The sequence below is a fragment of the Microcaecilia unicolor genome, chromosome 7, assembly GCF_901765095.1.
Source record: "Microcaecilia unicolor chromosome 7, aMicUni1.1, whole genome shotgun sequence".
Taxonomy (NCBI): Eukaryota; Metazoa; Chordata; class Amphibia; order Gymnophiona; family Siphonopidae; genus Microcaecilia; species Microcaecilia unicolor.
In genome coordinates, this window is record NC_044037.1 from 268,727,529 (window position 1) to 268,742,721 (window position 15,193).

At 45.0% G+C, this 15,193-nt stretch overlaps 1 protein-coding gene across 2 annotated transcripts in view; it reads right to left on the reverse strand.

Moving 5' to 3' along the window:
- The window catches only part of ACMSD (aminocarboxymuconate semialdehyde decarboxylase), an 81,311-nt gene that overhangs the window by 37,610 nt on the left and 28,508 nt on the right, over nucleotides 1-15,193 (reverse strand). For both annotated transcript variants that reach the window (XM_030210381.1, XM_030210382.1), the window contains 3 exons: nucleotides 7,236-7,285; nucleotides 3,361-3,597; nucleotides 589-682 (listed from right to left, as the gene is read on the reverse strand). In XM_030210381.1, coding sequence (XP_030066241.1) covers nucleotides 589-682; nucleotides 3,361-3,597; nucleotides 7,236-7,285 — 381 coding nt within the window. The remainder of the gene's footprint in view (nucleotides 1-588; nucleotides 683-3,360; nucleotides 3,598-7,235; nucleotides 7,286-15,193) is intronic.

Sequence of the window (15,193 nt, forward strand, 5' to 3'; positions counted from 1 at the left end):
AATGTACGTCTTTTGTAAGATTTTCTATTAAAGCTAATTAAAGTATTGTTGTGAATAATTATTTAGGAGAAATCATTGTTGAGATTAATCATTGTTGATAGATACTGATCCTATATTTAGAAGCGATAGAATTCATATTCATTATGGATATCCAGAAAACCCAATGGGACTTGGTGTGCCCCAAGGACTGGGTTGAAAAGGCCTGTGTTAGAGGACAGAATTTTGTCATAATAGTCTCCATAACAATGAAATGAACTTGTAGGTATTCATACTGTGATAATCATGTCCAAATGTATACATTTTAGCTATGAGAGGTAAACAGTTATACCTCCCTGTTTTCAAAGCCACGCTACTGGCTGCCGGTGCGGTAATGCCGACACAGCCCATTTCAGAATATTCTGCTGAGGTACATTATATTTTGCACAAAAATAATGTGCTTGGTGAACTCTGGAATAAGTGATGTTTCAGAGAGACTGGGTCTATAATCCTTACAGTTTGCTTTGGATTTATCATGTTGGTACAATGTTTTACTGCCTATAGTTTAACATTTAGAATAAAATCCCAGTTGTGAAACTGTAGCATACTGACCTACTAGCCAGGGAAGCCAGTATTTGGACATCCTTTTGTCTGTTTGCATGTCCCAGGGGTGCACAAAGATGGAACAGTTTAATTCTTCAGCAGCCTTTTAGGAAAAAGAAATACTAGTGTTATCTGCACCTGACAACCAATTCCAAAATGGCTTCAAAATGTTACTGTTTATATAAATGACAGTGTTGCTCTAGAACATTTAGAAAATGTACATGCTCAACATTTTAAAGCTATTCAATTATTTTGCAAAGCAAATTAAGCTAGAAAGTGACTAAAAACAATGAACGTGTGAAATCCTTCATAAAACTTTTCATAGTAAAATCAGTTTTATAAAAGTTATAAAAATAAGTAAATTATCTTCAGCTTTTAGCATGCTACTTGAGTGAGTTTTCTGTGTTGGTTTATTGGGACATTCAAAAAGGACTTTTCCTTATTCCATAACTATTGAAATAAAGATCAACAAAAAATTATAGTTGTTAACTTTTTATTGACCTAACATACTCCCTTCCTTTTGCATACATTTCTCATTAATGAGCTCTGCAAAGCAAATGTATGTAACCAGCTAAAAAAATGATGTTATTTTGGAAACAGGTGCATAAAAGAGTCTTTGGCCCACATTTTAGAAGCCTATTTGTGATATGCCCATGTAGGAAATGGCACTTTCATATGTATATAGCAAACATATATAAAATACAATTTTAGTAAACCGATTTTCAACATGTGTAAATCACTACCTCGTGTATGTGGGACTGGGGTGGGTTCTATGCTGGGCTAGAGCAGGGCTACAACATACACCTGTATTTCTGATTTCATTTAGGGAATACAAATTTATGTCCTGACAGGTAAACGTCACAATATATATCTGCTCATTACTAAGAACAAAGTGCCAGTAAAAGTGTGGTAAAAGTGGACCACAACCTCCTCAGCCTTGAATGAGAACATAACTGGCCAAAGGAACTCCCCTCCCCACTGAAACCCAGGTTCTTATATTTAAAAAAAAAATCTGAGGACCATCCTCATACCTCGCAGGACCCCATCTTACCCAAGGCATCAACAGGGCAATAGAGAGGGGAGAAAGTGACGTCAGCGTCGGAGATGGACGCCTGATTCCGGAGCTCCGCTAGAGCGACGGTGAAAACGGTGAAAAAACCCTGAAAATCCGGCCTCCAGATAAGTAAAATAGCGGCCAGCGCAAGCTTATGGCAACCCGAAAAAAAACTAGACAAGTTTAAATATACGGCGGAGAAACGCGACGGAGCAGCGAACTCCAGCTGTATATCGCACATGACACGCGCCAAAATGGCTGCCGCGGACTCCGAGTCGGAGACGGAGGGCCTCATAGAGCAACGTGAAAGCGACACGGAGATCACCAAGAAGGAAGTCGCTCGCTGGCTTAAGGCCCTGAAAGCGGAGATGTCAGCTGTTCGCAAGACGATTAAGGATGCAGTCACTGACTTACAGAAAGATATGCGTGAAATCGGACACAGAATGGAGCGGGCAGAGGGTGAGCTGGAGCACGTGGGGAGCGAGGTACAAGAGTTAAAGTCAGAACTTCAATCCCTGAAAGAGGATAAGGCTAAAATGGAACTGGACCTGGAGGACTTGGAAAATCGCTCAAGGCCAAGTAACCTCAGATTTAAAGGCATACCGGATACTGAACAGGGCAATAGAGGCAGCAACAATTATCACTTATTCCTGTCACAGTGCTATTACTTCTAAAATGCCACCAATTGATCCACAGTAGTAGTTTCGTGGTACTCCTGCTAAATATGAGTAAGCAAGTCTGATCATTAGGAGTAGTACTGTGATACTATTGCTACAATTCAGGTAGTGCCATTTTGAATGCAGTAGCCTAGCCTTTTTTTTCATCCATTTGGATACAGAAAGTGAAAGTGCCTTGGTGCTTTGTAGCTTTTACTATATGAGACGTGGGGTAAGGAATAATATATTGTAGAGGAATATATTCGAGTTATTCCCCAAGTTTTCCACGTCATCACTGTGACCCCTGACGCAGGTGCCAGTCACCGAAACACGGCCCGTGTTGGGTCTTTTTGACAAGGCTCATTCATTAAAGAACAGTGTTCCATTTTTAAAGGCCCGTGGTGCTGTTTTCTTTTTGTTTGGACTTTAGTTTGTACTTCGTTCCCTCTCTTTTGTTATGTACAATTCAGGTAGTGCCATTTTGAATGCAGTAGCCTAGCTAGTGGGGATTATTCTCCCTTCTGCTGCCTTCCAGATCCCTTGAGTGAGTTGGAGTTTTGTGAGAAGGGGGGTGGGGCAGGGCCATCCCTTAGATATTTTTTTATTTAAAGGGATAGGATGTTGGTGGTGGGGTATTACTTATCTACTTATACCCTGTTTTAGAAGTGAGGAGGGGGATATCAGGATCTCCTGGCTCGCCAGGGATTGGGGGCACCTAGGAGAGTGGTTCATAGACTATCAGTGCTTTTTAAACTGTACCACCGTGGTGCAAAATGTCTTTTTTTTTTTTTTAACATTTTTCAGTTGCCACAGCTATGAACAAGCAAAGTTCTCAGTTGTGGAAATGTGAAAAATTACTTGTGAAATTCAGCTATGGGATGCAGTTGAACCAGGACCTCGTTTGCATTCCATAATATTTTCACGTGTTAGTACATTAGGGCCAAATTGAGGGGGGGTTAATGCAAAAACCTATTAAAACAAGCTTTATGGAAAAAGGCTCAAAACGTTTCTTTTTGAGATCGAATAAGATATACTGTAGTAGTTCAATAAAAGAGCAAAATGGTTACTTACTTTATAGAAAGGATAGATTTCTGGAGAATTCAAGTCCCAATCATTAATATGCGATCCTATCTGTACCCCAGGAAAACCTAGCTCTTTCACGCAACGATACAATTCTTGAACAGCCAGGTCAGGGGCCTGCATAGGCAATGTACCCAGACCTATAAACCTTTTACTGTTCCGCTGTACTGTAGATGCCAGGTCATTGTTTAAAATATGGCACAGGTCCAGAGTATCCTGAGGTTTTGCCTAAAAATACATTTAGATGGAATATATTATTGTTGCCTCTCACTTTTCTATGACATTGATAAATTTGCATATATAATCTCAAAACTAAGGGCTTAGCAAAAGGGACACACATTTTTAAAAATAAAAAACAGAATAGTATAAGAAATGAAATATATTAACATAAATCTCACCTACCCTTATTACTGTATATGAGGAAGGAGAGTACTGGCCCATCACAGTGGCTAAGCTGAGGAATTATCTTATTCTAAAATGATCAACATTTACCGGTGATCTCTTGGCAGGGCAAGTCCTCACAAATAACTCTATCGTTCAACTGTGTTATTAAGGTAGACCAAAAGATGGTACAAATATAGAGAAGAGCTTTCTCAAGGGTATGTACAAGAAGTTGGAACAGACAAATTGTTAATCCAATAAAAGCAAGAAGGGAACATTTAAGGCCCCTTTTACCAAACTGCAGCAAAAGGGGGCCGGTGCTGGCGTTGGCGTGTGTTTTACACGAACGCCGAGGCCCCCTTTTACCTCAGCTGGTAAAAGGGAAGTCTTGCTTTCCTACAGGAATTGGCCGTGTGGTAAGTAAAGCACTTGCCGCATGGCCATTTTGGGGGGGGCCCTTACCGCCATATGCTACCGCGTTAACCTGCCAGTAACCACACAGCACGTGGCACTGCCCGATTACCACCAGGTACACTCCGGTGCTACAAAAATAAATACATTTTTGTAGTACCAGAAATGACGGCGCAATAGGGGTGGGAAGTACTGCTGGGCTGCTTCAGTAGCCTGGCAGTACTTCCTGTATAGCGAGTGGTAAACCCACATTGGGCTTACTGCTGCTTAGTAAAAGAAGCCCTTATTTTATGTTGGCAAGACTCTGTGAGGCTGATGCTCAAAGCCCAGGTGCTAAAGACCACAATGCAAACCCCTATAGCGCAACAACAGTGTAGGACAACTGCTAACCAATGCTCAAAGCAAATTACATTTAAATTTTATGCCCAGATAATTTGTGCTGTTAAACCGAAAACAATTTGAGGAATGTGTCAACTGCATGCACACAAATGTTTCATGGTAAGCGTGGCTCTTACGTGCATGTCCAGAAAAAACTTGAAGTGCAAGCACACATCACCCTTATTCTTCTGCGCTTTTAAATATGAACTCTTCAAAAATTGTTTGTACTAAAATTTTGAAAGGCTCATATTTAAGCACAGAAAAACAGAAGCCGATGTGTGCTTTCACATTCGGTTTTGCTTGGACCTGCACACATGTTTTTTTCTCAGTATTAGTGCTTAGAAGCTGCACAAGTGTCCTTTTGCTTCCAGAACCAGCAGTTTAAAGAGAGAAATTGACAAGAAATTCTCTCTCCAAACTCCTCTAACCTGCCTCTGAGCTGGCAGTAAGGTTTCTTCATTATAGACCATCATTTGCTTTGGGCATTGCAGTGCTGCCTTCTAAGTATTGGGAAAGACTAACCAACCTTCTCTGCATCCATTTAAATGCATTTCAATACAATCTGTGTCAATGTTTAGTGTATAAACCCCCATGCTCCAATGTGAGCGCAAATCAGGTGCTAACCACACCTTAGTGCTGGCATTAGTTTTGTGCATTGGCCCCTCTGTGCATTGAAGTCTTGTTTGATTGAACACCACAGTTGTATTTAAACCAAGAAGATTGAAGTACCTTTATGTGGTAATTCTATAAAGTGGGTGCTAATATTTATGTACTGATCAAGTATAAGGAAACATGACACCCTAGTGGTAGTCATGTGAAACTACTGCTAGGGGTGCTATTTTGCAGACAGTGCTAGACTGGGCAGAACTGTCTGAGCATTGCTCCTGCCCAAAGGCCCCTTGGCCCACCAATGGCTAAGAAGGTAACCCCTATAGGTGGTCTAGGGCATAGTGGAGGATAGGGGGAGTTTGGGGAGATTGGTCCTTTCGGGGGGGTTGCACTTCAGCTTGAGGGTGTCTGGAGCTGGGTGAAGGGTGGGCGGTAAGCTGGGGGGGGGGGGACCCTGTTGTGCTGGTCCATAAGCATTCCCCTAGCAAAAAGCTGGGGTTATTGTACTGTGAATTTTTGGCCCTATCACTGCAAATCACATTATGTATCCTGCAATGACTTAAATTGTTACATAACAATGAAATGCAAAACATGCAAATGTATGTAAAGCAGCTCATTACTATGAATATACTATAATGTGGCTAGCAGTGCACATCGGGTGCACACCACAAACTATATTAGAACTAATAAAATAGATGCACTAGTATCTGGCTCACTCATGGTCCAGAGAGCTAGTTTTATAGGAACCCTTCCCTTATACCTTCTATTTCTGAAACAGAAATATTAAATGCTGTAAGCTGCCTTGTGCATCATTTGTGCTTGTGCTAGTGCTCTTAAGGGTTGCAGTTTATCAGGCTCATTTTCGAAAGGGATCGCCGGCGATCTTCTGACACAAATCGGGAGATCGCCGGTGATCTCCTGATCCCGGCCAAATCGGTAATATCGAAAGCCGATTTTGGCCGGCTTCAACTGCTGTTTCATCACGGTGTCGGCCAACCTTCAAGGTGGCGTGTTGGTAGGGTAGTGAAGGTGGGATGAGGCGCGGGGCGGGTGCGTGGGTACGAGATGGCCGGCTTCGCCTTATAATGGAAAAAAGAGGCCGGCTCAAACGAGCATTTCGCCGGCCGGACTTGGCCCATTTATTTTTAGGACCAAGTTTGGAAAAAGTGCCCCAACTGACCAGATGACCACTGGAGGGAAGCAGGGATCACCTCCCCTTACTCCCCAGTGGTCACCAACCCCCTCCCACCCCCCCCACCCCCCCACAAAAAACCTAAACCTTTTTTTGCCAGCCTGTATGCCAGCCTGAAATGTCATACCCAGCTCCTTGACAGCAGTATGTAGGTCCCTGGAGCAGTTTTTAGTGGGTGCAGTGCACTTCAGGCAGGTGGAGCCAGGCCCACCCCGCCTACCTGTTTCACTTATGGTGGTTAATGTAGAGCCCTCCAAAACCCCCAAAACCCACTGTACCCACATGTAGGTGCCTCGCTTCACCCCTTTGGGCTATGGTAATGGTGTAGAGTTGTGGCGAGTGGGTTTTGGGGAGGGGATTTGGGGGGCACAGCACACAAGGTAAGGGTGCTATGCACCTGGAAGCTATTTTTGTTTTTGTTTTTAATTTGTTTAAGTGCCCCCTAGGGTGCCCGGTTGGTATCCTGGCATGTGAGGGGGGCAAGTGCACTACAAATGCTGGCTCCTCCCATGCCCAAATGCCTTGCATTTAGCCGGGTTTGAGATGGCTGGGCCCGGTTTCCATTATGGCTGAAAGACAAAGCCGGCCATCTCATATAATCCCGGCGATCCTTCTCTAAACCTGGTGAGCGATTTGGCCGCGCCAAGTGTATTTTGAAAATACGCTTGGCTCCGCCCGCTTACGGCGCTGGCCCCGAAGATGGCTGGCCATCGATTTGGCCGGCGCCGTTCGATTATGCCCCTCTATTTTACCTACATAGTGGTAGCAATGGCTAATATTAAAATTCTTATAGAACGTACAGAGCTTACCTACAAGGGACAATATGTAAATAAAGCTTATGTAACTATTTAAACCTAACATGAATAACTATAAACTAGGCATGCTTTTAACTTACCCAGTAACTAAACATTACAGGAACGGTAGAAAGTGCTTGAACTGTTACTCCTGTGTCAAAGAAAACAAAAAATGTAATAGAGCACTGTACATCTGAAGTTCCTTTTCCCAAAAACACTCATCTGAAAAAAAACATTCAAAGGCTTTGGCCATATTCTATTATCTAAAAACTTTTATAGTCCAAAAATTAGGTGACCTCATATGTTCTCTTATCTAGAAAAGCTCTCATTAGTTGAAATTTGTTCCATTGACCATAAAAATCCTTTATCTGAAACAAGCCTGTTCCCAACCATTCTAGAGAAAGTTCTTAGAATGAATTTTTAAAGCAAACCACCAAATTTTTAAAAAAGCTGTTTTTTCACTAGGGGCCCTGTTTATTAAGGTGCGCTTGCGTTTTCAGCTTGCATTAAATGCTAGAGTTGCCCATAAGTTCCCATGGGTGTCTTTAGCATTTAGTGTGCTAAAAACGTTAGCGTGCCCTTAGAGCGGCTTAGTAAACAGGGCCCTAGTTCTCTTTATTTTTATTTTTCTTTTTATTATTATTTTTTTTTATAATAAAGATTTTTCAGAACCCACTGGGAGTTAACAGCTTTGGAAAAAAACAAAGGGGACCTTTTTCTAAAATGCAGTAAAATGTGGGCTTAACACATTTTAAAACGGGACTTTCCCACACGCTAAACCCAGATTTAATGTGTCACTTTTTAAAAGTCTTTTTAATTTGCAGGTTATGTGCTAATGTTCCCATCATCGTGCAGTACCTGCAAAAGTTAACATGGGAGCACTTAACCCCTCCTATTTACGTGGTGCTAAGTACTCCCACGTTAACTCAGCATTATCCAGTTAGTGCAGCACACTAATCATAACACAAGAATGCCCACTCTCTGCCTATGACACACCCCTCAAATATTTTTGAAAGATCGGTAACACATAGGCTAGTGCACACAAACAGGCAAAATACTGCAAAACCCTTTAACGTGTGTCTGCGGTAATGTATGTGTCTATGTTAAGGGCTTAACACCCTTTAGCAAAAAGGCCCCAAAGTTAGTTAAGATATTTATTAAAAAATACTACTACTACTTTGCTTTATCATAACTCTTCAAGGATTTAGTTCATTCAGGGCAAGGTGCACTAAACTCAGTGCCGTAGTGAGGGTGCCTGATACCCGGGGCGGGTCACCGATGCGCACCCCCCGGGTGCAGGGCACGGCGCCCCCCTCTCCGGAGCCCCCCCCCAAAATGCACCCTACCTTTCAGCGGGGGGCAGGCGGGAGGGCCGATCCGCCCCCAGTGCACGTCACTGGGAGCTGCGTCGGCTCTGCTGCTTCCCTGCTTTCTCTGCCCCGGAACAGGAAGTAACCTGTTCTGGGGCAGAAAGAGCAGGGAACCAGCGAGCCGACACCCCCCCCAGCGCGTGCACCCGGGGCGGACCGCCCCACCGCCCCCCCCTTCCTACGCCACTGACTAAACTAAACGAGGCTTTAACGAGCCTTTAACGAAGTTTTCCTACCCTGGCATGCATTAAAGCCCAATTTCCGACGACGGTAGCAGCAAACGAAAACGGAATTCAGATGAGCAAATTGTGGAGAAACTCTATTGAAATGAGATGCATCAAAGTTTACCGCTTGCCCTAATGCTGGAAAACAACGGGAAAGCTAACGAGAGGTCTGTTCCTCTCGTTGGGGCTGCCCGGCTGTCATAAAGCACGTCATAACACGTTTATGTAGTGCGTGCAATGTTTTGACGTGCTATATATGTGTTGGTACGTCAGTGTGCACACTACTACAACTACTACTACTACTAATGACACACGTCGAACAAATGGCTGCATGGGGAAGAAAACCAAACTTCTCGGATATGGATGTGCTGTGGCTGGCGCATCTGTTCACCATAAATGAAAAACGCCTTTTCCCCCGTCCAGGGAAAAAACGCGACATCCTGAGGATGGACAGTGGGTGGAAAATAGTGCAACGGCTCTTTAATAAGTGTTGCTCATACCCCAGATCCGTAAGTATTGGCAGTATAGTGACATTTGTATGTGCGTGTTAAAACATTTCACTAATGACCATTTGTGTACTGGCCAGCAGTGTTCGTCATTTTTCTTTATACTGCCAATAGGGACGCTCGTTATGTGCGTGTACAAAAAAGGTGTTTTCTAGAGGGTGGGGTGGAGCTACTGAGCATAGCAGTACATCATTGGACGCACGCCTATGAGGTCACATGCGCACATTAGCCACGCCGATACCATGTGCTTTCCGAATGAATCTGTGCGCATGCGTTTCCTACTGTGCTACGGGGGATTGCACCAGATTAGCGAAACTTTCATGCATCCGACTTTTGAATACCGCACCAAACATTTCTGAGGTGTTTTTTTAGTGCATTCTTCGTTTTTTCAAATTCGGTAAGTTCTTTTACGTTTTAGGTTCTTTTACGTTTGGTTGATGCATCTTGCCCTCAGTGTGGTCACCCTATGGGAGTTTTCTTCTGGGCTATGGTCTGTGACCAAAGAGCAGCTCATTAAATACACTGGACTCACAGACACAATCAGCAACCCTTACTGAGCTTCATCGTGCTTTGAGGATGGCCTACCTAGGAGACTGCCATGGCAGGCACTACCATTCTTGAATTGCGTAGGTCCATAGCTTTAGCTGCTGACTCGATACACACAAACATAGCTGCATGCATGATAAAACATTATTTTGCTAGCTGATGCTACAGCTCTAACACTGCACTACAACATTCACAGTTAAATATATTGCGTTATGCTGTCACAGAAGGGTCTGGCTTTCCCAAGAGATTTACAACACGGGCATTCGGCATTCACTCAGTCACCCCCTTCTATCCAAACACCACACCAGAAGCCAATTTCTTTAACGAATGTGGATTTATTTAGGCCGCAGCCAGGTCCGCAACAATTTATTTACCGTAAACCTTCACATAAACAATCATTGGTAAACATCATTGATAAACATCATTGATAAACATCTCCCTCCGAGTACACAGCCCTTCTTGCTTATATTACTACAGGCTGTGCCGTCCAAGCACCCTGTTCCTCCTCAGTGCTGTCTGCTATAGCACGCTGTCCAATTAAATGCATCCCGTACAAGGATGCATTTACCACTTTCACCAAAGCTATTGGCCCCCTGGCCGTCCAAGCCAGGAGACTAGCCGTGTCCATCTTGTTCTGTAATCCTGCCCGCATGCAGGCATAACATTTCGCTCAGTATTGTAACTTTCAACAGGTCATTAACATATACATAGTAACTCACTTTGCCATATTATCCGCTGAGGTGCTGTGTACTCGTCGCTAATGTTACCTAAGTTCCATAGCTTATGCCTTGCTGCGACAACGACCCTTCCCCCGTACCTCATGGGCGGGAGGGCGGGTCAACACTGCTCCCTCTGCTTGCTGAAATCCAAATGGCGCTGTGTCTCCCTTCACAGCCCTTCTTCACCCCTCCTCCCTACCCGCCCCTTTTCCCATCACCCTTCAATCTCTTATCCTTCCTATCCACTCCCACTCCTCCCTCCCTCTCCCCCCCCCCCCCACCCCAGGTTCTTCCTGAGCCTTCAGCCCGGTTGTAATCGGCTCCCCTTAAAGGGTGAGCCTTTCCATCAACACAGGCATTCGGCATTCACTCAGTCACCCCCTTCTATCCAAACACCACACCAGAAGCCAATTTCTTTAACGAATGTGGATTTATTTAGGCCGCAGCCAGGTCCGCAACAATTTATTTACCGTAAACCTTCACATAAACAATCATTGGTAAACATCATTGATAAACATCATTGATAAACATCTCCCTCCGAGTACACAGCCCTTCTTGCTTATATTACTACAGGCTGTGCCGTCCAAGCACTCTGTTCCTCCTCAGTGCTGTCTGCTATAGCACGCTGTCCAATTAAATGCATCCCGTACAAGGATGCATTTACCACTTTCACCAAAGCTATTGGCCCCCTGGCCGTCCAAGCCAGGAGACTAGCCGTGTCCATCTTGTTCTGTAATCCTGCCCGCATGCAGGCATAACATTTCGCTCAGTATTGTAACTTTCAACAGGTCATTAACATATACATAGTAACTCACTTTGCCATATTATCCGCTGAGGTGCTGTGTACTCGTCGCTAATGTTACCTAAGTTCCATAGCTTATGCCACAGCCCACGGCAACGACTCCTCGTTCGCCGCGGGCTCCCCCCAAACCCTGGCTGCGACCTACCACCAGCGTAATGGCTTCAATAAAATTATGTAAATCAAAGTTGAATATATCCAGGCCCACATCAGACAGGTGGACCCCATCCGATCTATATAAACCCGCACAAGATTCTTTAAGGAACTCATGCACAATCACTTGCCCTTTAACTGACCCCATAAATTTACCCATCCACCTATTAATTTTTTTGCGTGTGCCATCGATCGCTGTATGCGACCTCTCGCCCCTCCAAACTCGTCGTGGAATAATATCCGACCAGACGAGTCTGGTCCGGGGCAGCAAACATGCCAAATTTAATAAATCATTCTGTATTGTTTTCACTAATAGCACACTGTTCATCCCCGCTAAATCATTGCCCCCTAAATGCAGGATGAGAAACTGTGGCGCACTGGAAGTCATCAACTCCCACTTTATGGTTGGCAACAATTGAGCCCACAGCATCCCTCTCTTACCCAACCATCGTACAGCCACCTTCCCCCTCGGAAAGCCCAAATTCACCCCATCAGGCCGTACAGCTGCCCTCTTATGTGCCCAATGCACATAAGAGTGACCACAGATCCATATCTGGTACTGTTCCACCACGTCACCTGCAAGTCACATGCAATTAACATATTATCAAATATGGCAAGTCACATGCAATTAACATATTATCAACTATGGCAACAACAGGAAAGCCAACCCAAGTAAAGAACCACCCACCCTAACAGGGCTAACCCTAACAGGGGTACTAACGTGGAGGCCGAATGTATCTTTTGTACGCATTCGATCCCCACCGGCCTAACCGTTTAATTTGTTCACATGGAACCCCATGCAGAGCAGCCGAAGTCGCCGCCCCAATCCTGAATGAGTGCGAACTAAATGTCGCAGATTCCAAGCCCGCCCGAGTAACACACAACTGCAATACTTTGATGAATTGAAATCGAGTCAATGGGGACGCATTAGCATGAAGCAGCAGCCAGACACCCCCCATTGGTCTAATCTGCAGGTACTGCTGCAGATTATATAAAGGACATGTAGTTTCCGGTGAGTGTGGTGTAATCCACATGTGTGTACCTCTAGCCAACTGGTCAGTTTTTGAGCTTCGTATGAGTAAATCAATCCCCGTCTGTGTAATAGTCACATCCCGCATTAACAAACCCTTGTCAGCCCCCGCAGACTTAGACTGGGCCACCAACTCACTCACCCTAAGGGCCCCATGAAAAGCCAATGCGAAGGCACAGCGGAATAGCCGTACCTCAAATGGCGAATCACACACCTCATCCATAACTGCAAACAAGGCACCCAGATCACCATGTAAAATAGGCTGACGCTTATCCACTGAGGAACCCACTACCCTGTGCCACCCTTTCATCATCCTTGACACTACAAAAGCCTTGGTGGGATTCTCCCAGCCAAATAATTTGGAGAAAAAATTGATACTAGCAATTGTAATGGCCACCTGCGCCCTACTGCGACCCTCCCTTCGAGCCGCTGATATAAAGCCCACTAATGCGTCCGTGGTGAACAACCCTCCATTACCAGACTCCATCATGTGCTGCATATAAAACAGAAAAGCTGAGATATACTTCTTCCTTGTTGCCGGCGACAATGCCTGAAGAGCTAACTCCCACACTTCACGGGGCCATAAGTCCAAACGATGTCTGGCACTGTTGTCGGCCTGTTGTCTGCCATGGGAGCCTTGGATCTGAAATCTGCAAACTTAAAGCGAGAAAGAGCATCCGCTATAATATTATGCTTCCCAGGAATATGCTTCGCCTTTAAGGATATATTCCAACGCAGACACTGCAACACTATCGCTCTTATCAAATTAATAACTGGCACTGTATTGGCAGATAATCTGTTCAAACTCTCTACTACTGCCATATTATCTGAATTAAAGACAATAGCTTTATTTGCCAAACCCGACCCCCAAATATGTAAAGCCACCAATATGGGGAATAACTCCAAAAAGGTTATATCCCGTACAATCCCTGCCTGAATCCATGCCTCCGGCCACTTTTCAGCACACCACGCTCCTTGAAAATATATACCAAAACCTTCACCCCCTGCCGCATCTGTAAACAGTTCCAATGCATCTGCGGGCTGCGGAAGGTCGTGCCAAAAAGTTCTACCATTAAACTGCTCTAAGAATACACCCCAGACCTCTAGATCCTGCCTAATACTTTGTGTCACTCGAATATGATAGTGAGCTTTCAGTACCCCCCTTGTCGCTAAAGCCAGCTTTCTGGCGAAAATGCGACCCATTGGCATTACCCTGGTAGCAAAACATAACAAACCTAAGAGCTCCTGAAATTGTTTAAGAGTAGCTTTTTTAACTTGTTGCATCGCCCGCACTGCCTCCAGCAAGCGTGTAATTTTTTCCGCTGGCAGACGAGAACACTGGGCCGGCACATCCAACTCTATACCTAGGAACGTTATCACATTCACAGGCCCAACAGTCTTATCCTCAGCCAACGGTATCCCAAAATGAGCCGCCACTCGCTTGAAAGTGCTCAACAAAACCGCGCAGTCGCCCGCATCCTTACCCACTAACAAGAAATCATCCAAATAATGGACTACCGCCCCTACTGAAGTGACCTGCTCAACCACCCAATGTACAAAGGAACTAAATTGCTCAAAAAAGGCACAGGAAATAGAGCAGCCCATCGGGACACATTTATCAAAGTAAAAGTGCTCATTGAAACGGAACCCCAGCAGCGGAAAAGAATCTGGATGCACCGGTAACAAGCGAAAAGCCGACTCCACGTCAGCCTTCGCTAAAGAAGCCTGACTCCCATGACCCCTGATTACTTCTATCGCCTTATCCACAGAAGCATAGTGCACCGAACAAGTTATAGGATCGATAAAATCATTAACCGACTGCCCCACGGGATAAGAAAGATTATGTATTAATCGAAACTTCCCGGGCTCCTTTTTTGGAACAATCCCAATTGGCGAAACTATCATGGCTTCAAAAGGTGGCTCACGAAACGGCCCAGCTATTCTACCCTTAAGCAACTCCTTCTGAATTTTCTCAGCTGCAATCTGATGATGCGCATGTATTGAGACCGCATTTCTGGGGTAATGTGTAGAATGCAATAAAGGGCCCTGATAAGGAATAACATAACCCAAAGTAAAACCGGAGGTGATGGCCTCCGCACTTACCCTATCATAGTAACGTGCCAGCCATACCTGCATACGCTCTAACTTAATTGGCGAAGGCGCCAGCTGACCCCAACTACTGACCAGTGTATCCCGACGGCATAGTCGAGTACCCTGGCTGCTGCTTCCTGTCCCTTTGCTGCCGACATTGCCCTGCTGAATGTCCCCCCCCACACACTGCACAGACATGCCTGAATTTACAGGGGTGCCATGCGCAATGTCCATTGTTGAATTGTCTACAAATTCGCTTTCCTGCCGGCGCCCCAAATTGCCTTTGAGATGCCGGCCCAGACTGAAAGGGCTGGCTGCCCCACACTGCTCCCTCTGCTTGCTGAAATCCAAATGGCGCTGTGTCTCCCTTCACAGCCCTTCTTTACCCCTCCTCCCTACCCGCCCCTTTTCCCATCACCCTTCAATCTCTTATCCTTCCTATCCACTCCCACTCCTCCCTCCCTCTCCCCCCCCCCCACCCCAGGTTCTTCCTGAGCCTTCAGCCCGGTTGTAATCGGCTCCCCTTAAAGGGTGAGCCTTTCCATTTATCACTGGCTGGCTGCAAGCAGCCATTGTACTGCAAGTTCTCTTTATTTTAACCTACTCAAAGAAGCTATGTAA